This window comes from Muntiacus reevesi, chromosome 2 (genome assembly GCF_963930625.1).
Source record: "Muntiacus reevesi chromosome 2, mMunRee1.1, whole genome shotgun sequence".
In the NCBI taxonomy this organism is placed as follows: Eukaryota; Metazoa; Chordata; class Mammalia; order Artiodactyla; family Cervidae; genus Muntiacus; species Muntiacus reevesi.
The window spans coordinates 118104440-118131804 of record NC_089250.1 but is presented as its reverse complement, the minus strand read 5'-3'; the positions used below and the strand labels follow the sequence as shown (position 1 = coordinate 118131804).

Here is a 27365-nt window from a genome sequence, read left to right as displayed (position 1 = left end):
AGGGAATGGCAACCAACTCCAGTATTGTTGCCTGAATATCCCATGGACAGCTGAGCCTGGTGACCTACAGTCCATCGGGTCACAAAGAGTTGGACATGATTTAGCGACTAAACTACTACTCTATATACAACGTCAGTACGAGTCAGTTGCTTTCACAAAACCCCTATTCAATGGTATGCATATGGGTCAACTGGAAAAATTACAGACCAATCACCATCTGACTAGAACCTTTATTATTTCAGAAATAAACATCCTGAAGTGAGGAGGTAAGAACAGTTTTTTTCTGGATTGCTGTAATAAATATTTGTTGATACACCATCTCAATAATCATACACTTATTTCATTCCTAATAACTTCCAAAAATAACTCTTCTGTATCAAAAAACTTACAAACGGCACAAAATAACAGTCTATGGAGAAGAAAAATTCTGGCGGGGGAAACTCTAATGAAGTCTTTTCTCCATTACATTTTTGATTGATATAGTTCATGAAAAAAGCCTCACTTTGCCTTCCTTTTTGAATGCAAGAAATCAAATCAAAGGGAAAAACTTTCATAATCTCAAATATAAATCACAGACAGGTTTTTCTGATAAAGTTTTAAAGCCTGAATAAATGAGAACGGCAAGCAAGCATTCCTTTAAGTATCGCAATAAATTTGCAAAAATTTCCAGCAATTATGCACATACTGTTTGTATACTTAAAATGCAATAACATTGATGCTTTGAGTATTTTTTTTCCTGAGTGTTTTAAGGATATTTTGTTCCAGGTGATTCAAAAGACTTACAACATACACGTTATAACAGGAATTCTCCATGTGGTTAGCATTTTGAACTCTCCTAACAGTGTGAGACAACAGGAAGTCAAACATGATCCCATCTGTATTATAAGGAGAGCCTGGAGAATCATCTATGTCTTGGTTGCTCAATGTGTCTGGTAGGTTCAGCAGAGATACAGTCATGACTTGTTTCCAAATGTCCAGACTCCCTCACTTACCCACCACCATTACCTAAGTGCTGAGTATTCAAAGAAAAACTGCAGGTGACCCTTTACTTCTCTCTGGTCCCTTTACCAAATCCTTTCATCACTTATGACATTACTTGTTAATAATCCACATTCCAAAAAGAAAACTGCAGGTACACAAGTTTGTGAACTTTCACTAAACCAAATAAATTTTAAAATAGATAAAACACTCAAATTCCTGTCAAACAAACTTTGGTTTTCACAATCAGAACATTTTAGAATTACTCAGACACGAGAATTGAAAATGCATATGCTATATCTGGAAGAGAACTACTGAATTTATTCTCCAGGAGAAAAGCAGACCTGAAGCATCACATTACTGGAACGTTTGAAACACGATGACAAGTTCTTATCTTCTAAACTTCAACGAAAGCTGCTTGTACAAACTATTTAATGAGTATCTGCCCCTATTAAACAAGCCAGATATCTGATGTATTAAGGAAGTCAGAAGCTGAGTCACTTCACTTCTTCCTGTTGCCTCCAGTTGCTAGAATAGTGGCAACACGCATAAATATGTTTAATGTATCCATGTAGATTCCCAGCATCCTAGAAAAGAAATTATGTCCATTAAATATGATGTAGGTCTTATAACAATGACAAAAACTATTCCTTAATGAAGTAAAGAAAGGGCAATACTGATTATATGTCCTAGATAGATGAAATGGAAATTAAAAAAAAAAAAGATGTCAACTAAGGAAGTCCTGGGCTTCCCTGGTGGCTCAACGGTAAAGAATCTGTCTGCTAATTCAGGAGATGTGGGTTTGATCCTTGGGTCTGGAAGATTCCCTAGAGAAGGAAACGGCAACCCACTCCAGTATTCTTGCCTGGAATATCCCACGGAGGGGAGCCCGGCAGGCTATAGTTGGTGGGGCTGCAAAAGAGTCGGGACACTTGGCGACTGAACAACAAAAAAGGAAGTCTTAGACTAGAAAACTGTCAAGATTTTCTTTTGGCAGATTCATCTTTGTTGAAGGGCAGTTTTAAAAAAATCTTTATATTCTCTGGTACTCTGAGTACAGTTATTTTGTTAAAAAAAAAAAGAAAAGGGTGATAGACAATGAACTAATCAAAACAAGACCAAAGAAACACCTTTACAAAAATGTGTTAGACACAAGTCTGGCATTTTAAAATATATTTCCTCATTGCCTCCCTGCATCACCTCCAAAGAAACTTGCTACAAATCTGTAAGCACTATAGGAACACTTAAAAAAAAAATCATCATATTAAGTTTTAAATAAAGAAAAGTAAGTTACTTTTAGAAATGTCATAGACACTGAGACTCACGGAAATTACTTAAATAAAATAACTTACTTGGGTGGAGACACCAAGGAAAGGAAACACAATCATTATACAAAACTTAATATCAGCTACACAGTTGAATAATTCCGAAATGGAATTTTCAACTTTTAATAAAAAATTGAAGTGTTTTCAATTTTTAATAGGATTTTCTATCAAAAATTAAGTCAATTATGTACACTTTCCAAAAACACTTGACTAAATTCATGGGGTTGCAAAGAGTCGGACACAACTGAGTGACTGAACTGAACTGAATAAGTCTTTTCTTCACTTTTAAAGTCTGTTAAATATAAACTACAAAAATAATTTATCGACAAGAGTTTTATAAGGCTAATTAACAAAAATAGGTACAATACTCTGAATCAACTGAATACACACCTAATTATCACACTTAGTTGCAATATAATCAAACATTCCGTGTACATATAGCTTACTAAGGAGAGAGACCAGACCAAAAAATTAATAGCAATAAAATACTAAAATTCAACACAGTTGCAGGCTGAACTCAAAAGATATGTCAAGTCCTAATCTGTGTTATCTGTGAATGTGACCTTATTTTCGGGTCTTTGTGAATGTAATTAAGATGTGAATTAAGAAGAGGTAACACTGGAGAAGGGTGAAACTTAGTCCAATATGGCATCATTATGAAAGATATAATATGCTGGGAAAGATTGAAGGCAGAAGGAGAAGGGAACGACAGAGGATGAGATGGTTGGATGGCATCACCGACTCATGTTGCTGTCCGTGGGGTTGCCAAGAGTTGGACACAACTGAGTGACTGAACTGAACGGATGAGAGACAGAAACACAGGGAGCATATCATATGAACACAGGAGCAGAGGTCAGAGTGACGAACGCTAAGGAACGCCAAGGATGGCTGGTCACGACAAGAAGCTAGGAGAGAGGCATGGACCAGATGCTCCCCTGGAACCCTCAGAAGGTACCAGCCGAGGATACCCTGATGTCACACTTCTGGACTCTGCAACAGAATAAACTTATTGTAAATCACCCAGTTTATAATTTGTTACAGCAGCCCTTGGAAACTAACAGTCATAAAACAAAATAGGCCAAGCCAACACAAACATCCTTATGCAACAAAGAAAAGACATTCAAGGCTACTTACGAATTGATGGGGTCATATTTCTGAACTCCATACACTGGTACTACTTCTGCACGCTTGATTACTTTCTGTGTATCATACAGAAGAAACATGCTGAAAAGAGCTAATCCACCATAAACTGCCACTGAGTACAGAGTGGCGCCAGCCACAGTGGTGGGTGGAAGAAACATCGACCCTGAAATCAAAATGGGAAAATAATTCTTTTGAAAGGATTTTTCTGTAACTAGGATTTATACTTACATTATACAACATTACTCACAGAAACTTTTTCTTTGGTATACTGCACAGGTAAGGAAACATTTGAGTAAGTGCACTGTCTAATTTTAAATACATTTAGTTCAAAACCCATTATACTCATTCCTGCATTGGGTCACTTGCCCACAGAATAGGAAGGTTCCTGCATCAGAGAAATTTTCATGTTCTCCAGACCAACCTTCTCATTTAAGATGTATTTGGTAAAACCAGTAATAATGGTTTGCCATTATGCCAAATGAGTAAATCCAGTCGAACTGGCATTTATCTTTTAACCAACTTTAAAAAAGGACACTTACTACATTCTCTCCATCAGAATACCAGGGTATGTTAGATGATTTCAGGACATCAAGAACCAAGTGTCAAAGCACAGCGGCTTACCTAGTGAGGACACAAAGACGACACCGAGGCCCACGCCCAGGGGCGCCCCCATGTTCAGAAACTTCTCACTGGGCGCACACATGGCCACGGTGGAGAGGCCTCCCACAACGCCAGCTGTGTACCATGCAGCTCTGAGGAGAAGAGGCCCCCCTAGTATCGTCAGCGGAGCCACCACAGCACCCATCACACCTGGAGAAAGAGCAAGTAGGCACCAAGCATTTACTACGTAACCTCCAAAAGGAAAATGCTTCTAACTAACCTGCCTTTTGAACATATTAGAGCTTACTGTTCAACAACAGGGCTACAAAGTCTTCTCTCATTTAGCTAACAGTAGCCCCAAAGCTCCTAAGCTAAAACTTATACGTATCCAAATTCTAAATCACAACAGTAAGACCATTTCTAGCCAAATAGTCAATACTCACAAGTATAAATACTAGTCTAGATTTTTAGTAACTTTGTCAAATTCAATGTAGCTCATTATTTGGATCTGAGTCTACCAAGTTTTTATAATAACATTCACATTTAGAAGAAATGAGATGAAAAAAAGGCTTAAAATAACTTTTATAAAAAGTAGCAAATGCATACTATGTTATAAATAATTTTCTTCTTATGCAGGATGCTGGTATTAAAAGAAAATACTGGGAAAAAAAAAAAAAAAAAAGAAAATACTGGTATCTCTGCCCTCCCATTCACTAAAGTACTGTCCTGTAAAGCACCATGGAAAATACCTATGGTTGAATTACCTAAGACCTACTGGGAGAGAGACTCAAAAGCAAGGTTGGGAAGTCATGCTGTCTCATATTCACCCAAACAAAGACAGCACATGAATATAAATGATGTATTTCACATTGGAAATTCTTCATATTGGGTACCCAAAGCCTAATTTTCATGTACTAACCCATGTTAAAAACATTTCAGTCTCCTTCCCTGGAAGTTTCACGGTAATGCTTATAGAATTTGTCTTATTTTGTGGTAGGGAACATGCATATAAGAAGCGTTTTTGTTCTGCACCTGGCTGGCCCTTTACTCAACCCAGAGGCAGATACTTGTCATGGAAAATACTTTATGTAAATAAGCATGTGTTGTTCCATAATTAAGGAGACTATTACAAATACCTCAAAGAATAATAAAACTGTTCCAGAATACCAGGGTTGAACAGCCTCTGCCTTGCCGACAGTAACTTTGGGTCAAGAACTATCTAAATAAATATCGATCCAGCCAATGGTGTCACATGAGCTGTACAGAAGTACAGCTAATTAGAAGTACATTTCCAAAGATCTTTTTGATTGCTTTCTTCCCTATATTCCACTGCAAAAACCTCTGCTCTTATTTTTACATCCTCTTTCCCTGGTGGAGGCCTTCTGTTTTTTATTTTCTGAAAGATACACAGTAAGAGCAATTCTTAAGTGATGTGTACCAGATGTGAAATCCTCCTGGTATTAGACAAAATACATAAAAAGAAACCTCTGCCTATCTAGGCTATTACCTGAGAATAGTGTAACACCGGGGCTGTCCATGGTCTTAGTATCAGAAATATTAACTTACCAGAATGGAGCTCTGGCAATAATACAACCAGAAATAAGAGCAGGAAACTAAGTGTTTAGTAGACATGAGGCTTAATTCAATTGTGTGTGTATCATTTATGACTGTGAAGAGCCACCAAAAGAGGCAGTATTTAAGACTGTTTAATAACAATTTTAAAACAACATACCAGAATGCAGTAACCAAGCAAGGTGCTTTGGGCCTGGGCTCTGCTCATATGATATTGACTGTACCAGCATTCCAGCTCCAATCATGGCTGCAAAGGTTGCACCAATGGTCTGAAAGACATGTATTACTAAGAAAAACTGATCCTTACACAACAACAAAGCAGAACCCACAAGTTCCAAGTTCAATTAGTCCTTCCAATAGACTATGCTTAAAAAGATGAAGAAGAATAAACAGAATTCTTTATTTTTCTAGCACATTAAAAGGCCTTGTGTTTACTTCAGTTTGATCAAATTAGCAAGAGCACCCCCTACTGTCATACATAAAGTTGTGCAGACAACTTTAAGTAAATGAGTTTTTATTCTGGACTTCCCTGGTGGTCCAGTGGTTAGGAATCCACCCTGCAATGCTAGGGGACACCTATTTGATCCCTGGTCCGGGAATATCCCACATGCCACGAAATAACTAGGCCTGTGCACCACAACTGCTGGGCCTGTGTTCTAGAGCCCACATGCCTAGAGCCTGTGCTCCACAACAAGAGAAGCCACAGCAATGAGCGGTCACGCACCACAACTAGAGAGTGGGCCCCGCATGCGGCAACTAGAGAGCCCATGTGCAGCAACAAGGACTCACCACAGTCAAATAAATAAATATGTAAAAATAAATCTTTAAAAAATTTTATTCTTGTTAGACAGAGGTGTAACAAAATCACTTAAAAAATCCCAGAACAATTATTTTAGATTACATTTATTTTGGCATAGCACCAACATTAAAAACAATTAGTGATGATATACCAATTAGAACATATACGGTATACTGCCTTAAACTCTATTCTCTAAATGAAAACTTGAAAAATAGGAGCACATAAAAAAGATGAGAAATAAAGAGTCTTCGTTTCTATCCTCCTAGTTTTTTGGCTGAATTGGCCCTCATCCCTCTTCTTTGCCTGTGTTAGATTTCCACTGTAATACATTTATATATCTTGTGTGCACAAGAAAGAAATGTTTGTAAAGCAAGAAAGATGATAATCTTCAGGAAATTTAAGGCAGAAATTGCATACTTGCAGCCCTTTGGCAAGATTAGGCAGTAGACATTTTGTTTGGCCAACTATTCAAACAAACAAACAAACAAAAGTGAATTCATTTAGTTGGGAAGGCTTTCTCTAGATGCCAATGATCCCGTGTAGCATACCAGGCCTGCCTCACTCATCTGCCTCATCTGTCTGAACCAAGGACATCTGAATGGCCAACCCCTGTGGTAAAGTACAGGTAAATGTCACAGCTATTTTTGCTGAGAATGGGAAAGCCTTCACTCATAATACAGAATAGCACACTGGATTCTACTCCAACATCTTCCAACGGAGAAACAATTCCTAAAAGCTACTTCATGGATCTCTGCATCTTCAGGGTATTTAACACAATTGTGTATTTTTCTTTTAAAATCCTTCATGACGCAGGTCCACTTTTTGCCTTTTACCTTCCCATACTCTACACTTCAGCTACAGTGAACTGATATACTGCAAACACACCCCAGATTCATGCCTCTTTAATTCTGCTTATTGTGCCAAAAAATACCTCACTTCCTATCTGGCTGACATATTCAAGGATTACTTCCTTGATAAAGTTTTCCTAGTAAGTACCATGGCTGTTTTAAGCAGCGTCAGATGTCTCTACTCTGTTTCAAAAGCACAAACTTTGTGCTTGGTACTTTGACATCATGCATATGCCTGTCACCTTCCAAAGGCTTCTTCATCTCGGTAGCACCTGTCTGGCTTTCTAAACTATTTTACTTAAGCAGCCCTAACAGCAGGTGAGACTAATCTTATGCCTACAGGCACCTGAGAATGCGGTTCAAGCACAAAACTTCCTTGAAGTCTTATTTTAGGGGTTAAACTCTTTTTGTATATTTTAATCTTTCATGTTTGCTTTATTATAAAAGCACTGCTTTAAACTGTTTACCTCATTAAAACTGACATACCTGATGAGAATTCAACAAGCTGATTCTGTGCCTTCAATAACCTTGAGGCTAGGAGAGTCTTATACCCATCTGAGAAGCAAGACCCTAATACTCAAGCGTCCAAATGGCTATATAACTGCAAATGGTTCTCCTTTTGGAAAGTACAGTATAGTGGAAATATTACAGATTTGGAAGTCATGGGGATCTGGGTTGCCAAGAGAAGAATGGAAAGAATCAGTGGGAATTTGCCATGAGAAGTCTCTAAGTATATTAGACAAACTTTCCCATCTCACCTTCCTTTCCAGTCTCATACTACTGCTTTAGTTTGGGTCTTATCCCTCGTTTCAGACCTTGAAGAGACACAGCTGGTACACTTGCTTCTCGTCTCTTCCACATTAGCTCTTAAAGCTCAAATGCATTTCATACTTTTGCTGTTCCAGTATCTGCAATGGCCTCTGTTAGGCACTCTCCTCAGCCTGGCAATCAAACACACTCTTTCTAATTGTGTATTCTTTACACTCCAGATCTCAAATACTCAAACTTCACTTGAATGGGATTATAAAGTCACTTGTAGTGACTACCTTCTCTCCTCTTTCCAAAGTGTTTTACAAAACTGGACTACTCTGTCCTCTGAAATGAAACTCTCATTGAATACAAAGTCTTATATAGGTTCAAGGAGAATTCAGAGTAACAGTAGCAGTACTATTCCACTCTTAGAGTAGCTTGGGTTTTTGTGACAGCTATTTTCCCTGATTTCTAAGATGGATTTTAATCTGCCTTATTTTAGTGAACTCCTATAAAATAGAGCTGTTTTAAATCTCCTACTAGATACGTAGGATGTTTCCTCTAAGTTTAAGTTCCAACACCTTTACTGATACTAAAATACATATTCAACATGGAATAATACCTGACTTGCCTAAGAATGTATATCCCACTTTGTTTCAGCTGCACCAACAATTCATATATTACCTGAGCAAAAACATATTTAATATAGTAAGGTATTCTTTCCACTTAATACCCCTGCTCCAATAGTTTTCATCTAATCTTTTGCTCTTTAGTGGGAAAGGAAAACAAAAACAAGCCGACTTACTATCCAAGAGCCTCGCATCATGAAGTTCATGAGAGCAGGAGTTCTGCTCACTGCCACGGCAGACAAAGCTGTTAAGCCAATACTTCCTGCTAAGTACATGTAAGTGGAATGAATTCTATCCTTCACATACTGAGGCCAGATTCTGTAAGAAACACAACATGGTTAATTTACAGGATTATGAATGTGAATCTTGGTTGAATCATTTACTGGCTGGGAGACTTGGATAATTTAGAACATTTTATTGCTGTAAATTTTATTCCATTATCTAGGAAATAATGATGTGTATGTTGGAGTTATGATAAAAAGTAACAAAATATATATAAGTGCTTGGCATATAAACAAGACAACACATTTTCTCCTTACTTAAACACATATAACTGTGGTAAAGATTTCTATTTACTTTGAATAAATAGATGCCAAGGAAAGAAATTGTTTTTATTCATGTATATCTCCACACAGTTGGAACACTGGACATAAAAGATTCCAAAAGTGGCAAAAAATAAAGATGAGAAGAAAACTGGAAGCTTTAAGGCTAGAATTGTTTGGGAACAATTTACTTACACAGCTTTTTCAATAGCTCCGATCTCATTAGACATTCCCAATCCATAGTAGCACAAAGCTCCAAGACCAACTGCAGCCCCTCCAGCTATAAACCATCTCCCCATCTGATCAACTGCAGAACACAGGAGGAGATGCACATTAATACTGTTGTTCTTGACTAACATGAGCAGACTTACTTAATCTGTAATTTCCCTCTAACAAAATATGAGGATGCACTGTTATCTGCAGATGCAGGGGTACTTCTGTGATACACACTATTTCATTCATAAGAGATGTATATTCTCATGGCACTCTTAGAAATTAAAGATAACATTTTCAGTCAAATGTTATACAATGCTATTAACAAAGATGATCAAGGAAAAAAGAAACAAAAAAAATGTAATTAGTGTTTATGCAGCTAAATCAAGGGAGAGGGTGCTCTTGTTTTCAAGAGTACTGAGAAAGAAACAATTTAGCAACTCTTAACTGGATGGAGAAATTAACAAAGAGCCTCTTACTCCCTTTAGTGAAAGTCTATTCACTAAGAATGTTACTATGTGCTGAGATGACTCATATAATTTGGTTTCTAGGGCCAACTGACCAATAGAAATGCCCTGAGGAATGCCAAGTAGCGTTCTCCCCCATTTGCATACAGATGGTCCCCAACTGAAGATTTTTCAACTTTACAATATGTATTCAAGTAGAAACGGCACTTTAAATTTTTAATTTTGATCTTTTCCTGGGTTACTGATAGGCAATATAATAGTTTCCTGTGATGCAGGGCAGAGACAGTAAGCCACAGCGCCCAGTCAGCCAGTTGATTGTGCAGGTAGACAACCCATACACTTATAACCATTCTGTACTCACCCAACAAGTCTGTTTTTCACCTTCAGGATTCAACAAATCACAGGAAGGAGTCAACACTGTATAAAATAGTTTTGCCCAACTTTAGGCAAATGTTATGTATTCTCAACACATTTAAGGTAGGCTAGGCTAAGCTATGATATTTGGAAGGTTAGGTATATTAAGTGTATCCTGCACTTCAGAGCATCTTCAACTTATGATGGGTTTATCAAGATGTAACCCCATTTGTCAGGGAAGATAGATAGTAACCTTTTGCAAGGGTGTTAAGTAGTGTTCTTTGACTTTGGGTAGATGACCAGTCAAGATTCTGAGGTTGCAAAGCTGAAAGCCGAGCTGTGGACTAAGCTGATTTCATTAAGGTATTGCTTCCTGAGGGGCCCTAAATGGTCCCTTCTTTTTATTAACACCTATGTTTTGGTGATTTACTCCTGGCTTGAAATATATACAAATATTATGTCTGAGTAAGAGTCTACACAACTTCAAATGACTTCATTAACAGATTATAACTTTCAGATTATAGCATAATAACTAATAACCCTTTAAAAAAAATGGTGAAAGAAATTTTTTTCTGGGAGAAATCTGACTGGGAACCACTGAGCCCAGAGCCAAGTAGCAACCTTTGCAGGGTCATCAGATCCCTGAGGATGATTGCCCTTCTTCTCACAAGATGCACATATATACAGGTTTGCATACATTTTAAGGAGATTGTTCATGGGCCTCTTAAAAGAGTTTACTAAAGGTTGCCACCTACTTTTAAATATTTTTTCCACCGATGGTTCCAAAGCTGCCTCCTTGAGTTCTTGGGTTGTTTTTCCACGTCGAAACCCAATTCTTGTCCTGGTGGCATATTCCTGACATAAATGAAAACAAAGATACATACCACCCACATAAAAGAATGTTAACAATAAAACAGAGGATCTTGACACTCTAGATATCTCTGTAAAAAGTAACTTGATACTTTCTATGTGTGTAACTTCACTATGAATGAAGCTTAGCTAATCTTTAAAAAATTAAATGTAGATCCTACCTGTATTCTAGGCTCAGAGTGATTCACTAATTCATTACAATCTAACTTCTCAGTTCAAGTTTCACAATTACTTGTTTCATAAACTATGAATTCTATTTATACCTCTAGACTTACCATTTTAAACACTAACTTTTAAAAGATATGCATTCAGTAAGTGTTAACTACATTTCTCTTCTGGGAAATGGGCTCAATTCTTCCCTCAACACAAAGTCAAACAGAGAGAGGTCTTCTACCTGTATTTCAGCGTTTTCAACAGTGAAACGGTTAATTTAAGAAGAAAAAAGTTGTTTCTCTTAGCTTCTGTACATTTCCATCTACCTCACATTTTAAAATTTATACTCCTAATCTGAATGCTAGAGCAGAAATCTAGTATAAAAGGAAATGGGTTTCTCTCTAACCTGACAGATTTTATTTTACCACTCTCTAAGCAAGAGCTGAAATGACATGGTTAGCAACTGGCCAGCTGGTAATATTCCCAGGGTCTTAAGCTTTTGACAACAGGATCCACCATTTCTTTGTTGAACCATATAGCTCTCAATCCTTCACAAATTACTCTAAATTCTCTGAATGAGAAACTCCAAGAGCTGTAAGTAAAGGAGAAGTTACAGGGGTTCTTTTTCATGTGTGATGAGGACGGAACAGAATGGTAAGAAACCTATAGGGAGAAAGTGCTGATTTGGGGCTTTTTCAGGGTTGTTTCAGTTAATCACTAATGATAAAGTAGGGAGCTTCATGTTTTGTCAAAAAAAAAAAAAAAAAAAAAGGTCCTAGAAGCAGACAGACAGACAGACAATATAAAAATATTATCTTTACCCTGCTGGGTGTTAAAAGCCATTGATTCTTCGCGATGGAATTCTTCACAACAGGGGAGGCCTTGGTGAAAGTTGGGTGGAAAACCCTGGAAGGTAGTGCTCGGAGACACACAAGTCTTGCGGCCAGCATGGTGGTGTACCAGGTTTACCAAGCAGATCTGAAATGCTAGAGACAGACAAAAATAACCCATTAACCAACTGAAGGAAGGACGTAGAAGAGATAAAAGCCAGTCATTTCCTAGTGGAAAAGATCAATTAAAGAGACATTTTAAAGCAATAATAATAAATACTCTGCTTGTTTCCTGTTAGTTCAAGAAATCCATCCCACAAAAAGTTTGAGATAGATCACCAAAATGGGCTTAAATCTCAACAGGAACAGTAACAAGAGAAATAACTTGTTTGAGTTACCTGGCTAATAGAGAATTAAAAGGGTGTGTGATGGATTTTATAAACGTGGTTTTGGCTGAAGATTTATATCAGTATTCAGTGAGAAATTATAAAAGAGAGCTAATAATAACTTTAAGCAGAGGAAAAATGCTATCCAAATAAGAAATGATTAACTCTTCAAGGTCATACTACTTTTCAAGGCTATAAAAAATCAGTGGAAACCAAACATGCCAAATGTTGTTGTTTAGTTAACTTCAAGGGGTTCTCTTCAATCCCATGGACTGCAGCATGCCAGGCTCCTCTGTCTTGGATTTCCCAGACAAGAATACTGGAGTAGGCTGCCATATCCTTCTCCAGAGGATTTCCCCACCCAGAGACTGAACCTGAGGTTCCTGCTTTGGTAGGCAGATATTTCATCACTGAGACACCTGGGAAGCCCATGCTAAGTATTACTTCCGTTTGAAACAAAACATAAAAACATTCAAGGTACTGAAACCACCTAGGATATATCTTAAAAATGTAGATTTCTAGGTCTAACTCCTGTTCTAATGATTTAACTCCTAGAAGAAAGACACAAGTTATATGTATTTTAACAGGCATCTCAAAAGCTAAGAATCCTTGCTTTTAAATATCTAAGTATATTTCCAGATCTGTCAAGGGATCTGTGAGGTGCACAACACTGATAAATATCCTTCGGTAAAATACCATGTCATTCTAGCACTTTCACGCCATTACATCATCTCAGCCTAAAGCTGCTGTGCCTCTCAGTCCTCAACACACCTACACAGGAACGCCAGTTCAGTGGCCTCCAAGGTGGCAATTCTGCTTCTACCCTAAGAAAAAAGTGGCCTCGTGCACAGGTTTGTTCTCTTAAACTCAGGGGCCTTAGCTACAGAATGCGTAATGTTACCGAGCCCTTACGCTTCCATGCACATTCATGAGCTCAGGCGCTTGGTCCTCAGAGAAAGTTCACCCTTATCACAAGACTCGGACGAGAGCCGGGCAGCAAAACTCGCACCACTCTACAACACACCAGACTCGGGATCCCCTTATCTACTAGGGCGGCGACTGGGCCGCCCGGCCGCGGAGATGAATCAGCACCTCGCTGCCCAAGAAGAGGACAGAGAGGACGAGCCCCTGCCCGCCTACCCCAGGTCCCGCAGCCGCAACCCCCTCCACAGGGTCACCTGCAGGAAACTGACGGGCCGCCAGGCCGTGACGCAGTCTGCAGCGCCGCAGCCTCCGACCTTCCCACACGTCGGCAGCGGCCCCAGAGGGCCGACAGTCAGTAGTACAGAGTATCGCGGTACCTGTCGGCCCGGGGGAGTCGTACCTCAGTCCCTGGACACCTCAAGCGCGCAGTTCCCCCTCCGGGCCGGTGAAACTCAAGCACCCAAACCTCCCGCTCCCTCCGCCCACCTCTTACTGACTGTGCGCGCAGTCTCTTTAGCTCACTGCGTGACGCAACATCCGGAGAAGCCGCAAACACTACGACGGACAGCCAATCATGAGCGGAGCCCTAACGGAAGGGTGGGCATAGTAGGAAGGAGGGGTTCCGGGTTAGGGGGCGGGGCCAGCGGAGCACGGTAGAGAGCGTCACAGTCAACGTCCGTTGTGGGTGTGGGCAGAGAAGGCGTTTCAGCCGTCTTTGCTGAGGACAGTGGGACGTTCTTTCGTTCTGGTGTCAACGGCAGGAATTACAAAAATTACTTTAAAATTGAAAGAGGATAGTATAAGAACTAAAAATTATTCTTTCGCCGCGTTTCTTTCCACTTGTTGCCTTTTTACGCCTTCTCAAGAACTTATTGCGAGATAGTATGCCAAATTGGGAGTTTCATACCGGAACCAACCGGTTTTCTGGGTACGATGTGAACTCTACAAAAGGGTGTGAGTCACACAAGGTCGGAGAGCGAACAGGCAGATTTTTAGAAGTTTATTTCATTGTTTTGTGACTTACCCACGACATAAGTTAAAGGTTCAGCGAATACTCGAATAATAGGTTGGTACAACAGGTTCTGCCTCTTATCCAGGGTTCTAAGAACTGCTCCTATTCAGATAATTTGTAAATTGAAAAACATTTTTTGGTACTCGAGGAAGACTTTTTTTCTCCGGTCTTATTTACTCATTAAATATTTACTGAGACTAACTTTGTACCAAACTCTGTACTAGGGACACGTACAAATAAAAGATAACATTGTACCGTTGTTTTGGCAAAATAAAGGTACTACGGCGTTTACTCTGGTGGAGAAGAAAAATTGACAAAATATTTGTTAGTGATAAGCATTAAGAAGAAAAATAAAGCTGCGTAAAACACTAGAGGGGCGGTATTTCGATAAAGGTCATTAACAACATGTAAAATTCATGAACCTTATCTAAGCTATTGTTAATTGTGATTTATGATACTCCTCTAACCATGTAAAGCTTGACACAAAGATTTGCGTTTTATGTGGGTAATAAAACTGACAGCTCACACACAGTTGTTTCTTTATCCTGAAAATGGCAGGAAAATACTGTAGAGAAATCTGTCCCTTGAGATTGTGAACAGATCATGAATAATCTTTAGGCTGGTATTGTTTCCACAGTTGTTAAGTGTTTTTAGGAAGGCGAGCTAGTCACATCACCGGGAAGATATGCTTAGTGTGGAGTCGGAGAGGTTTCATTGACTTAGAAACCAGTTAGGAATCTATTGCAATTGTTTAAGCAAAAAGTGACCAAAGTTGGAATTAAGGCAGCGGAGGGACAGAGAGGGGGTTTATGACAGAGGTAAAAGAGTAAGGAGGAATTTGCAGGTTTTAATGACTGATTGAATGTAGCTGATAAGGATGAGGGAGGCACTCAGCATAATCCCTCTGTACTGAATGGAGTGAGATTGGCTGGATAATTGCACCATTAATTTCGAGGTAGGATACAGGAAGAGCTACAAATGTGGGGGAAGTAGATAAAACTCAGTATGAAGTGTTCCATTGTAAGTTCTCTTATTCTAAGACCTCCTTGGCGCTGTAGGACAGATAACAGAAAAAGTCATTAATCACTAATCCTGATGTAGGTACACTGTGCTCAGCGGTGTCCTACTCTTTGCAGCCCCATGGACTGTAGCCTGCCAGGCTCTTCTGTCCATGGAATTTTCCAGGCAAGAATATTGGAGCGGGTTGCTGTTCATCTGTTGATGGAGGCGTCCATACTTTGGCAATTGTAAGTAATGCTACTATGAACACTGGGGTGTATGTATCTTTTCAAATTAGTATTTCTGTTCCCCCCCCCCCCCCAATATCTCCCAGGGAGTGGAAGTTCTGGGTCATATAGTAGTCATTTGTTCAGTTTTTTTTGGAAACCTCCATTCTTTTTTTTTTCTTCATTTTTTATTAGTTGGAGGCTAATTACAATATTGTAGTGGTTTTTGCCACACATTGACATGAATCAGCCACGGGTATACATGTGGTCCCCATCCTGAACCTCCCTCCCACCTCCCTCCCCATCCCATCCCTCTGGGTCATCCCAGTGCACCAGCCCTGAGCACTCGTCTCATGCATCCAACCCGAACTGGTGATCCGTTTCACACTTGATAATCTACATGTTTCGATCATCCCACCCTCGCCTTCTCCCATAGAGTCCAAAAGTCTGTTCTATACATCTGTGTCTCTTTTTCTGTCTTGCACATAGGGTTATCGTTACCATCTTTCTAAATTCCATATATATGCGTTAGTATACTGTATTGATCTTTATCTTTCTGGCTTACTTCATTCTGTTTAATGGGCTCCAGTTTGATCCATCTGATTCAAGTGTATTCTTTTTAATGGCTGAGTAATATTCCATTGCGCATATGCACCATAGCTTCCTTATCCATTCGTCTGCTGATGGGCATCTAGGTTGCTTCCATGTCCTGACTATTATAAACAGCGCTGCGATGAACATTGGGGTACATGTGTCTCTTTCAGAGACACGTGTGTTTCCTCGGTGTGTATGCCCAGGAGTGGGATTGCTGGGTCATGTGGCAGTTCTATTTCCAGTTTTTTAAGGAATCTCCATACTGTTCTCCATAGTGGCTGTACTAGTTTACATTCCCACCAACAGTGTAAGAGGGTTCCCTTTTCTCCAGACCCTCTCCTGCATTTATTGCTTGTAGACTTTTGGATAGCAGCCATTCTGACTGGCGTGTAATGGTACCTCATTGAGGTTTTGATGTGCGTTTCTCTGATAATGAGTGACATTGAGCATTTTTTCATGTGTTTGTTAGCCATCTGTATGTCTTCTTTGGAGAAATGTCTGTTTAGTTCTTTGGTCCATTTTTTGATTGGGTCATTTTTCTGGAATTGAGCTGCAGGTGTTGCTTGTATATTTTTGAGATTAATCCTTTGTTTCTTTATTTGCTATTATTTTCTCCCAATCTGAGGGCTGTCTTTTCACCTTGCTTATAGTTTCCTTTGTTGTGCAAAAACTTTTAAGTTTCATTAGGTCCCATTTGTTTATTTTTGCTTTTATTTCCAATATTCTGGGAGGTGGGTCTTAGAGGATCTTGCTGTGATTTATGTTAGAGAGTGTTTTGCCTATGTTCTCCTCTAGGAGTTTTATAGTTTCTGGTCTTACATTTAGATGTTTAATCCATTTTGAGTTTATTTTTGTGTATGGTGTTAGAAAGTGTTCTAGTTTCATTCTTTTACAAGTGGTTGACCAGTTTTCCCAGCATCACTTGTTAAAGAGGTTGTCTTTTTTTCATTGTATATTCTTGCCTCCTTTGTCGAAGATTAGGTGTCCATAGGTATGTGGATTTATCTCTGGGCTTTCTATTTTGTCCCATTGATCTATATTTCTGTCTTTGTGCCAGTACCATACTGTCTTGATGACTGTGGCTTTGTAGTAGAGCCTGAAGTCAGGCAGGTTGACTCTTCCAGTTCCATTCTTCTGAGAAACCTCCATTCTGTTTTCCACAGTGGCTACACTAATTTCCATTCCCACCAACAGTATGAGAGTTCACTTTTTTCCTACATCCTTGCCAGCATCTGTTGTTTGTGTTCTTTTTAATGATAGACAGTCTGATGGATGGGAGGTGACATCTCATTGTAGTTTTGATTTTGCATTTCTCTGATGATTAGCAATGTTGAGCATCTCTTCAGGTGCCTATTGGCCATCTGCAGTTCCTCTGGAAAAATGGAAGAACTGGGCAACTACATGTAAAAGAATGAAATCAGAACATTGTCTAACACCATATACAAAAATGAACTCAAAATGGATTAAAGACTACTAGATACTAGAGTCATACTAGACTACAAGATGTCAAAGGCAGAACACCCTTTGACATAAATCACAGTAATATTTTTCGGATCCGTCTCCTAAAGTAAAAGGAACAAAAGCAAAAATATTAAAGTGGGACCTAACTAAACTTAAAAGTTTTTGCATAGTAAAGAAAACTATGGACAAAACAGGTAACTTACTTAATGTATGTGTGTTGTGTGTTATTTGCTCAGTAGTGTCCAGCTCTTTATGACCCCATGGGCTGTAGCCACCAGGCCCTTCCTTTGTCAGTGGAATTCTCCAGGCAAGAATACTGGAGTGGGTTGCCACTCAGGGGATCTTTCCGACCCAGGGATTGAACCTGGGTCTCCTGCATTGCAGGCAAATTCTTTACTGTCTGAGCCACCAGGAAAACCCTAACTTACTCAATGGGAAAAAATATTTGTAAATGACATAAGCGATTAATACTCAACATATATAAAAAGCTCATACAACTCAACATCAAAAACAAAGCAAAAACAGCAACCCAATTAAAAAATGGGCAGAAGAACTGAATAATGTGGCTGTTCTAATCCATATGGGACCCAGGAGAGGAGAAAATGGTTTGAACTCCAAGACTGGTGATGGGTTCTAAATCTGGGCTGGCAAATTATCAGACTGTCCTGAGCTTCCCAGAATGGAATAAACTATGCTATCTGCTTTAGACTGACTGAGGACTCGAAAGAAACATTGATGCCAGATTAAGGGAAAATGTAGCTCATTTTCATTCTCATTTTACTGGCAACTTTTCAGTGTCTACCTCACACAGAGATGCAACCAAATACTGTATATGGGTCAAAGGGGAAGACCATTAATGGAATAGTATCCATGGAGGTGCAGAACTTTGGAGAAATCCTAAGAATTGTCTCATACTTCCTGATCAGATTGTAAGGAGTAAACTAAGATCCAGAAATGATTGTAAGCTTAAGAAAACCTAACAAGATAATGGTGGATCTGAGTCTAGAATGTACATTCCCAAATGAATGTAAAGACTGTTCTCAAGGGGTGAAAAAATCTTCATACACAGACAGACTTTAGAGGTATTGTGGGTTTGATTCTGGGCTACAACATAAAGTGACTGTCTCATTAAAGCAAGTTACACAAATATTTTGATTTCTCAGCACATGTAAAAGTTATTTTTACACTATGCTGTACTCTATTAAGTGTGGAATAATAGAATTATGTCTGAAAAAACAATGTACATATCTTAATTTAAAAGTGTTTTATTGCTAAAAAATACAAACCATCATCTGAGCCTTCAGTCATACTAGAAACATCAAAGATCACTGATCACAGATCACCATAACAAATACAATAATACTGAAAAAATCAAAAATGTTCTGAGAATTACCAAAATGTGTCCTAAAGACACAAAGTAAACAAATGCCATATGAAAAATGGCACCGATAGACTTGCTCACTGCAAGGTTGCCACAGGCCTTCAATTTGTAAAAGATGTAGTATATCTTCAAAGTGCAATAAAGTGCAATATGCCTGGATATGTATAAAGAACCTGGTAAAGAATCTGCCTGCAATGCAGGAGATGCAGGAGACACAGATTTGATCCCTGGGTTGGGAAGATCCCCTGGAGGAGGAAATGGTAACCCACTCCAGTATGTTTGTCTGGAGAGTTCCATGGACAGAGGAGCCTGGTGGGCTACAGTCCATGGGATCTCAAAGAGTCAGACATAACTGAAGGAACTGACCATGCATGCACATGCGTGCTCACAACACACACACACACACACACACACATCACAGCTATACATTATACACAATACACATGCCAGTTTATCTGTGACATTAAAATTTCATGGAGGAGGGCAATTAGGAGAAAAATGCCTTAAAAGATTCCTTAAAGAAGAAATCATGAAAAATTGGCTAGGAAGCGTTAGTATAGAATCTTGGATTCCTCTGACATGGTGGTCTGCTCTGGTGGCAGGCCTACTCAGCAGAAAAGTTTTAGTTTTCCATCTAAGATTCTATCAATAAGATGTTGTTTGAGGTAGTTTTATGATCTCTTGGTAAAAATTCCATAAATGTGTTCTCTGTATTCCAGTATCTTATTTCTAGCTGCTTTAGGACATCTCTAACATGTCTAAAACCAAGTTATACTAAGAGGTGGTCCAGCGGATTGGATGTAAGAGGTGTACTCCAATATTCCTTTCTCCCTGAGCCTTCAAATTATTTTATAGTAGTGCTCTTCAAGTGTAGGTCTTCCCTTGTGGCTCAGCTGGTAAAGGATCCACCTGCGATACGGGAGAGCTGGGTTTGATCCCTGGGTTGGGAAGATCCCCTGGAGAAGGGAAAGGCTACCCACTCCAATATTCTGGCCTGGAGAATTCCATGGACTGTATAGTCTGTGGGGTTGACAAGAGTTGGACAGGATTGAGAGATGATTTCACTTTCACTCCAAGTGTAAGGATTAATAAGTTCTAGGTCCTTGTGCCAGATGCAGTGGCATCACCCCTGAGCTTGTTAGATATGAAAATTCAAGGTCCCCCTCAACCTACTAGATCAGAATTTCTGGCTCTAGGGCCCAGGAAACTGTTTAACCAAATTTCCAGGTGATATTTCTGCATGTTAAAAATTAACAATCACCTTTTGACAGTATGCGAGAGAAATTTTGGCATCTCATATACCCTCACATAGGGTATTGTTTAATCCAAGCTTCAGTTGTGGTGTGCTCAGTCGCTCAGTGTGTCCAGCTCTTTGTGACCCATGTGTCCGACTCTTTGTTGGACTGTAGGCCCCCAGGCTCCTCTGTCCATGAGGATTCTCCAGCCAAGACTACTGGAGGGGATTGCCATGCCATCCTCCAGGGATCCCAACCCAGGGATCAAACCCAGGTTTCCCGCATTGCAGGTGGATTCTTTACTGTCTGAGCCACCAGGGAAGCCGAAGCTTTAGTTCATCAACTAGAAAATTATAAAGTGACTTCCACAAGCTTACGTGTGTGTGTGTGCTAAGTAGCTTCCGTCATGTCCAACTCTTTGTGACCCCATGTTCTGTAGCTTGCCAGGTTCCTTGGGCCATGGAATTCTTCAGGCAAGAATACTAAAGGGGGTTGACATGCCTCCCTCCAAGGGATCTTCCCCACCCAGGGATTGAACCCACGTCTTCTGCATTGCAGGCAAATTCTTTACCACTGAGCCACCAGGGAAGACCTCACAAGCTCATAGTAACACAATTTAAATCCTGAATTCCAGGGCAGTACATCTATATTGATAATCAAACTATATATTTAATTTTCCTTAATACCCTTACATTCTACATCCTTACGTGCTAGCCAGACTGCTGATGATTCTAATTGGTGAGATCCTATAACTCCTTGGTATGTTAAAAAAAAAAAAAAACCCTCAAGAAACAGCCTTCTCCACCTGGGCTATGTTGAAATCTGACTCTTATCTTGGACCTGGAGCCAGTAAGTGGTGGCATAGGTGATAAGATTCTGCATCTCTTATGAGTAAAGTGCTTTAGGTGTAGCTGTTGAATTTTAGTTTTTTAAATGGAGCAAAGGCAAGGTTTCCTCGTCGGGGGAGGGGCAGGCATGTGTGTGTGTGTGTGTTGGGAGTGATGTGTGATAACTAGCCTGTGTGTGTGTGTGTGTGTGTGTGTGTGAGGAGTGATGTGTGATAACTAGCCTGTGTGTGTGTGTGTGTGTGTGTGTGACTACTGCTGCCAGGAAAGAATACTAAGGGACACTTGGGGGTTCAAAATTCTCAACCTCATTAGGATCTGCCCAAATGTTGCCACACCATTCTCTGCACCGATGCCCTCATCTTAGCGTGAGAGATTTGGCAGATTTTCCTAGATAACTCATGCTGAAACTTTATAATCCTTCCAGTCAGGCCGCAAGTTTGATTCTCAACTACATCTGTTCTGTGATCACAGGAGATAAGAGATTGTTGTCATAGTGGTGTTTTTTTTTTTTTTAATATTAAATTAAAAAAAATAATTATTTTTTGGCCACACTGTGCAGCTTTCTCATACTCATACTGTTCATGGGGTTCTCAAGGCAAAAATATTGAAGTGGTTTGCCATTCCCTTCTCCAGTGGACCACATTCTGTCAGACCTCTCCACCATGACCCGACCATCTTGGGTGGCCCCACACGGCATGGCTTAATTTCATTGAGTTAGACAAGACTGTGGTCCTGTGATCAAGTTGGCTAGTTTTCTGTGATTATGGTTTTAGTGTGTCTGCCCTCTGATGCCCTCTCGCAACACCTACCATCTTACTTGGGTTTCTCTTACCTTGGACGTATCAAGGGAACATTTCATGCAAAAATGGGCTCAATAAGGGACAGAAATGGTATGAACCTAAGAGAAGCAGAAGATATTAAGAAGAGGTGGTAAGAATACACAGAAGAACTGTACAGAAAGGATCTTCATGACCCAGATAATCACAATGGTGTGATCACTCACCTAGAGCCAGACATCCTGGAATGTGAAGTCAAGTGGGCCTTAGAAAGCATCACTACGAACAAAGCTAGTGGATGTGATGGAATTCCAGTTGAGCTATTTCAAATCCTGAAAGATGATGCTGTGAAAGTGCTGCACTCAATATATCAGCAAATTTGGAAAACTCAGCAGTGGCCACAGGACTGGAAAAGGTCTGTTTTCATTTCAATCCCTAAGAAAGGCAATGCCAAAGAATGCTCAAACTACCGCACAATTGCACTCACCTCACACGCTAGTAAAGTAATGCTCAAAATTCTCCAAGCCAGGCTTCAGCAATATGTGAACCGAGAACTTCCAGATGTTCAAGCTGGTTTTAGAAAAGGCAGAGGAACCAGAGATCAAATTGCCAATATCCGCTGGATCATCGAAAAAGCAAGAGAGTTCCAGAAAAACATCTATTTCTGCTTTATTGACTACGCCAAAGCCTTCGACTGTTTGAATCACAATAAACTGTGGAAAATTCTGAAAGAGATGGAAATACCAGACCACCTGACCTGCCTCTTGAGAAACCTATATGCAGGTCAGGAAGCAACAGTTAGAACTGGACATGGACCAAAAGACTGGTTCCAAATAGGAAAAGGAGTACGTCAGGGCTGTATGTTGTCACCCTGCTTATGCAGAGTACATCATGAGAAACGCTGGGCTGGAAGAAGCACAAGCTGGAATCAAGATTGCTGGGAGAAATATCAATAACCTCAGATATGCAGATGACACCACCTTTATGGCAGAAAGTGAAGAGGAACTAAAGAGCCTCTTGATGAAAGTGAAAGAGGAGAGTGAAAAAGTTGGCTTAAAGCTCACCATTCAGAAAACTAAGATCATGGCATCTGGTCCCAACACCTCATGGGAAATAAATGGGAAGACAGTGGAAACAGTGTCAGACTTTATTTTTTGGGGCTCCAAAATCACTGCAGATAGTGAATGCAGCCATGAAATCAAGATGCTTACTCCTTGGAAGGAAAGTTATGACCAACCTAGATAGCATATTAAAAAGTAGAGACATTACTTTGCCAACAAAGGTCTGTCTGGTCAAGGCTATGGTTTTTCCAGTGGTCATGTATGGATGTGAGAGTTGGACTGTGAAGAAAGCTGAGCACCAAAAAATTGATGCTTTTGAACTGTGGTGTTGGAGAAGACTCTTGAGAGTCCCTTGCACTGCAAGGAGATCCAACCAGTCCATCCTGAAGGAGATGAGTCCTGGGTGTTCATTGGAAGGACTGATGCTGAAGCTGAAACTCCAATACTTTGGCCACCTCATGCGAAGAGTTGACTCATTGGAAAAGACCCTGATGCTTGGAGGGATTGAGGGCAGGAGGAGAAGGGGACGGCAGAGGATGAGATAGCTGGATGGCATCACTGACTCGATGGGCATGAGTTTGAGTAAACTCCTGGAGTTGGTGATGGACAGGGAGGCCTGGTGTGCTGCAATTCATTCGGTCGCAAAGAGTCGGACATGACTGAGTGACTGAACTGAACTGAACTGAACTGTGCAGCTTTCAGGATCTTAGTTCTGTGACCAGGGTTAGAACCCATGTGCCCTGCAGTGGAAGCCCGGAGTCCCAACCACTCGACGGCCAGGGAAGTCCGACAGTGATATTTTGATTTATACCCATTATTTGAGTTTGGGTTTCAAAGTTTCAGTGGCGTCTTCCCTGCACAGGACAGTCAGAAACAGCCAGCTGGCCCCACATGTTTATAATGACCTCTGTTGCCTTAACAAATAAGTGCCACATTCTTGTCTCAGCAACTAAATGCTACAACTCTCAACTCCCTTCCCTGGATCCGTGCTGCACCCCTTTCTATACCAGTAATAATCTGAGTCATTGTGATGCCACCACATGACTGGGAAAAAGGTTATCTGTGCTCTCATCAAATATGTGAGCCATTTCAGAATCCTGTTTTGAGAGCCTATATCTCAAAAGGATTATCTCCTGGGTACCACTGATTGTATTAGCTTCTCATGGAAAACAGATGGTACATTAAAAGGAGACAATTGAAGAGTCTAATGAAGTCACTATTTGCAAATGTGTGTGCTATGATAACACACACATGGGAATAGTAGAGCATCTTAGAATTAGCAGCAGTGAGAAGCTGTTACCACCTTGGGCTCAGAGGGACAAGGGAGGAAACATTGGATCCTGGCAAGAGTTTCAGGTATAGGAAAGAGATCATCAAACAGGAGCCATACATGACCATTATTAAACCTATGGCATGGCAGGATGGGAGCCATGGGGATAAATATCCCAACCTCCCATCCTCTAACCTTCTGCTGGTGTCTCCCAGTTACTGAACTCAACTCAAGCCAGAGGGAGCTGCAACAATGCATTCCTGAGGTCAATCTTCCAGGGCCCATGGCAGTGTGGATGAGTGTTGAGAGTGGACTCAAGTTCCTCACTTGTTATAGGCAGAATTATGGTTCCCTTCTCCCCCAATCATAAGTTGAAGCTCTAACCATCAGTGTAACTGTGTTTGGAAATGGGCTTTTAAGGAGGTGAAGTTAGTGCTCGCTTAGGCAGCACATATACTAAAATAAGGAGGTGAAGGTAAATGAGGTGCTAAGTATAGGGCCTTAATGTGGTAGGACTAATGTCCTTGTTAGAAGAGGAATAGACACCAGGTAATCTCTTGCACTCTCTTCCTCACTCTCATCTGAGACACAGTGAGAAGTCAGCTGTCTACAAACCGGGAAGGGAGGTCTCACCAGGCGCCAACCCTGATGGCACTTTGGTCTTGGACTCTGAGCTTCCAGAACTGTGGGAAAATAAATTTCTGTTGATTAAGCCATCTGATCTGTGGCATTTTGTTGTGGCAGTTCAAGCAGTCTAAGACATCATTTATAAGATGAAGATTGGAATACATGGCCCATGGGGTTCCTAGAAGGAATAAATGATGTAGCATGTATGAGGTTTCTGAGCCGAGTAAATGCACAATAATTAATAACCCATTTAAAAATATTTTATTGCTTTATTTTGGCCACAATGCTTGGTATGTGGGATCTTAGTTTCCTGACCAGATGTCAAATCCACACACCCTGCCTTGGAAGCATGATGTCTTAACCACTTGACTGCCTGGAAAGTTCAATAATTCTTTATTATGTTTATTATTGGTATTAAGAGTTAAGTAGTGAGTCTCATGATTTTTTTTTTTTAAGAAACCATTTTTTTTGAGCTTCAGTTCTCTTTTTTGAGGTGAACCAAACAGGCTTTCATACATTATATATACTATGTGGTTTGAGATACACTTTTTAATGTATAATGTAATCTGTTTTTGTTAGTATCTCACTCCCCTCCCCCACCTCTGTAGCCCTTTGGATTAGTGTCTTTAGAAGTTTATGATGTCTTCTTTACTGGTTTATAACAGATGGTTCTGAGCTCATTACTATATAAATATAGATTATATTATTTTTTTCCTGAGTAGATTACTTTTATCAGTCTCTGATGAAGTTCACCTGCCACATTTCAAAATGTTCTTGTCAAATAGCAAGTCCAACACTATTTTCATTTTTATCTCCTATATTTTACATCATGCCTTGCTTGTCTTTTTAATACATAAATGCTTATGGGCAGAAAGCACTCATTTTATATCATTTTATATGTCAGTTTCAAGCATCAAACACACTGATAGTTTTGGGAAATATAATGAAAATCTTTTCAGGAAAAAAATTCATATCTTAGAACTTGACTTATTTAGATTTATAGGAATGGAAGGTATACTTGTAATAAAGCATGATCATCCAGATATTTTAGGACAGGACTAGGCCACATGATCAAAAACCTGAAAGTGAGAGACCCACATGGATCTTTAAAGAAAAGATAACAATAGTGCAATAGTTTGTTAGCTATTAGGACTATACTGTTTTAAAAATAATACAGAAAGTAGGCCAAAAGAATTGTTTAATAATAGATAAAACTTATTGAATTCTACCATGGGCAGGCATTGTGAGTTGTTGGTCATTTTATATTTATTATATTGCTTTATTGACTATGCCAAAGCCTTTGACTGTGTGGACCACAACGAACTCTGGAAAATTCTTAGAGAGATGGGAATACAAGACCACCTGACCTGCCTCTTGAGAACTCTGTATGCAGGTCAGGAAGCAACAGTTGGAAATGGACATGGAACAACAGACTGGTTCCAAATAGGGAAAGGAGTATGTCAAGGCTGTATACTGTCACCCTGCTTGTTTAACTTATATGCAGAGTACATCCTGAGAAATGCTGGGCTGGATGAAGCACAAGCTGGAATCAAGATTGCCGGGAGAAGTATCAGTAACCTCAGATATGCAGATGACACTGCTTCATGGCAGAAATCAAAGAACTAAAGAGCCTCTTAATGAAAGTGAAAGAGGAGAGTGAAAAAGTTGGCTTAAAGCTCACCATTCAGAAAACTAAGATCATGGCACGTGGTCCTATCACTTCATGGGCAAATAAATGGGGAAACAGTGACAGACTTTATTTTTTTGGGCTCCAAAATCACTGCAGATGGTGACTTCAGCCATGAAATTAAAAGATTCTTCTTCCTTGGAAGAATAGCTATGACCAACCTAGACAGCATATTAAAAAGCAGAGACATTAGTTTGCCATCAAAGGTCTGTCTAGTTAAAGCTATGGTTTTTCCAGTAGTCATGTATGGATGTGATAGTTGGACTATAAAGAAAGCTGAGCACTGAAGAACTGATGCTTTTGAACTGTGGTGTTGGAGAAGACTCTTGAGAGTCCCTTGGACTGCAAGGAGATCCAGCCAGTCCATCCTGAAGGAGATCAGTCCTGGGTGTTCATTGGAAGAACTGATGTTGATGTTTGGCCACCTGATGTGAAGAGCTGACTCATTTGAGAAGACCCTGATGCTGGGAAAGATTGAAGGTGGGAGGAGAGGGGACGACAGAAGATGATGTTGTTGGATGGCATCACTGACTCAATGGACATGAGTTTGAGTAAACTCCAGGTGTTAGCGATGGACAGGGAGGCCTGGCGTGCTGCAAGTCCATGGGCTCGCAAAGAGTTGGACATGGCTGAGCGACTGAACAAAATTGAACTGAAGGCTTACTAGAAAGTCTCAGAGGCTTGACCTTGCCCTATACCCTGTTACCCACCCCACCGGTTCCCCCAACTTGAGAATCTAAATCTCCTGATTGGATTTGACCCAGGATGAGACTTTTTCAGGTGAGTGTGTGGGTGGTCAAAAAG

At 40.0% G+C, this 27365-nt stretch overlaps 1 protein-coding gene across 3 annotated transcripts; it reads right to left on the bottom strand.

Moving 5' to 3' along the window:
* Positions 1–210: 210 nt before the first annotated feature.
* Positions 211–13914, bottom strand: GHITM (growth hormone inducible transmembrane protein). 3 transcript variants are annotated; one of them, XM_065922724.1, is made up of 9 exons: positions 13784–13914; positions 12065–12229; positions 10976–11075; positions 9382–9493; positions 8821–8962; positions 5779–5887; positions 4068–4256; positions 3438–3609; positions 211–1565 (listed from the first exon to the last, which is right to left on the bottom strand). In XM_065922724.1, the coding sequence occupies exons 2-9, from the start codon at positions 12191–12193 to the stop codon at positions 1481–1483; spliced, it is 1038 nt and encodes a 345-aa protein (XP_065778796.1). In that variant the 5' UTR covers positions 12194–12229; positions 13784–13914; the 3' UTR covers positions 211–1480. The 3 variants fall into 3 exon arrangements, with proteins under 3 accessions (XP_065778796.1, XP_065778798.1, XP_065778797.1); XM_065922726.1 differs by having other exon boundaries at positions 13761–13898; XM_065922725.1 differs by lacking the exon at positions 13784–13914 and adding an exon at positions 13638–13777.
* Positions 13915–27365: the final 13451 nt, after the last annotated feature.

Excerpts from the sequence above, each read along its gene's own strand:
- GHITM (XM_065922724.1), bottom strand. The coding sequence starts at position 12,193 with ATGCTGGCCGCAAGACTTGTGTGTCTCCGAGCACTACCTTCCAGGGTT. Across the intron at positions 11,076-12,064 it reads GGCTTTTAACACCCAGCAGG|GAATATGCCACCAGGACAAG; the intron begins GTAAAGATAATA and ends CATTTATGTCAG. Across the intron at positions 1,566-3,437 it reads AAATATGACCCCATCAATTC|GATGCTGGGAATCTACATGG; the intron begins GTAAGTAGCCTT and ends TTTCTTTTCTAG.